General features: G+C 38.7%; 1 protein-coding gene across 1 annotated transcript; it reads left to right on the plus strand.

Moving 5' to 3' along the window:
- Positions 1–233: 233 nt before the first annotated feature.
- Positions 234–1190, plus strand: LOC132555069 (uncharacterized). The gene has a single exon (XM_060219410.1). It carries the CDS (start codon positions 312–314, stop codon positions 1188–1190), a length of 879 nt encoding a protein of 292 aa, XP_060075393.1. The 5' UTR covers positions 234–311.
- The last annotated feature ends 447 nt before the right edge of the window (positions 1191–1637 follow it).

Consider the following 1637-nt stretch of genomic DNA (forward strand, 5'->3'; position numbering starts at 1 on the left):
TCAATATTCCCACAGAGTAGGGGTCCGTAAATATTACGCAAAATCAAACAAGAAAGAAAACTACACAAAAATAAAAAATATATTATTTCTCTTTTTCACAGAAAAGGGCGAATGTGTACATCTGCACTGCATGCCTTGCAGTCGCGCTGCTATTAACAGGATACAAATACACGGGAAGAAATTATCAAGACCAGATAAAGGATACAAAAGACACCAACGCTCCAATAATCGAGGCGCTCCCGTTAAACGGATATATTGTTTACGATTGTACCGACGAACATCCGGGATTATGTGGTGGATGGTCAGATCGCATGTCGGGCATGTTCAGTGCTTACGTCATTTCCCAGATATTGCGTAAAAAATTTCTGATAAGTTACACTCGATCGAGTAACTTGACTGATTATCTTAATCCAAATTCATTTGATTGGAAATATAACTCGTCAATTCTCAAAGGAAAGTCTGCGGATTACCGCGATTTATTTTGTAAAGTTCCGGATGCAATTCGGGAAAGAAATTTAACAGGCCTTGCAAGCATGTTCACAAAGGATGTCAATTTCGTACGTATGAACTGGGATTATACCGAACACTTTAGAAAGTTTCTAGGTTTGCAGAACGTCATACCATGGTTGTTAGAATTACATTATGCCGATATTTATTTAAAGTTTTTCAACACCCTCTTCAAACCTACAAACATGATAACTGAAGCAGTAAACAAGACTGTACAAAATGTATCAAAACTTGCCTGTGCTCATATTCGTATGGGTGGAAGTGACACGATACCAGGAGATGACACGCATACAGAAGGGAAACAACTTAAACATGTCTGGAACTTTCTTAAGGTCATGGAAGCCAGAAACTATAGCATTTTTATTGCAACCGATGCACAAATTGTACGGGAGAAGGCAAATGCATTATTCAAACACCTCCTAGAGGCTGAAGGACGAATCCTACACATAGACTGGGGAGCTACTGGGGATGACTTAGTTAATGGTTATAAGAAAGTTGTTGTAGATTTCTTTGTTCTCACGAAATGTGATGTGTTAGTTTTAACGAAGAGTGGGTTTGGAATAATGGCCGCGTACCTGAATTCCGATGTATCAAAGTTGTACTGTCTAACAGCAAATGAGTTGGTGCCGTGTTCTCGGTATACGATACATAACTACTACCCCGGCGATTTACTTTCCCACTAGTCTTACTGATGCTAGTGCACAAAGATAATTGGGCTATCTTATATCTCAGGATGTAAACGTTTGAAGCCCGTATTATCTACTGCACCGTGTAACAGGATCATCAATTTAGGAAACGATGTGATTTCGTCGTTAACTTTCAGTGTTTTAGATAGATATCGATGGAGTGGACATTAGCCTAATTGATGTCTATAGTTCTGCAGACTGTTAAATAGATGGCCTACGTCCCAGCTCTTGTACTGTTGAGAGATGTGCCGTCTGTTTAACGGATGACCTTAATGCGATATCTGGTACTATCAAGTGAACTGTCGGTCGTTGATGGATACCTTGTTAACTATCGTCTGTTGAATGATAATTTATATGCATATCTATAGTTCTGCTGAATTGATAACTTCCGCGTCTAAAAAATGATGAAATGGCAAATGAAGTTTTGCTTTGTTAATTTTTATC

The sequence above is a fragment of the Ylistrum balloti genome, unplaced genomic scaffold (assembly GCF_031769215.1).
Source record: "Ylistrum balloti isolate Yb309-2 unplaced genomic scaffold, AGI_CSIRO_Ybal_v1 Utg370452, whole genome shotgun sequence".
Taxonomy (NCBI): domain Eukaryota; kingdom Metazoa; phylum Mollusca; class Bivalvia; order Pectinida; family Pectinidae; genus Ylistrum; species Ylistrum balloti.

Coding starts and splice junctions, on each gene's coding strand:
- LOC132555069 (XM_060219410.1), top strand. CDS start 312: ATGTCGGGCATGTTCAGTGCTTACGTCATTTCCCAGATATTGCGTAAA.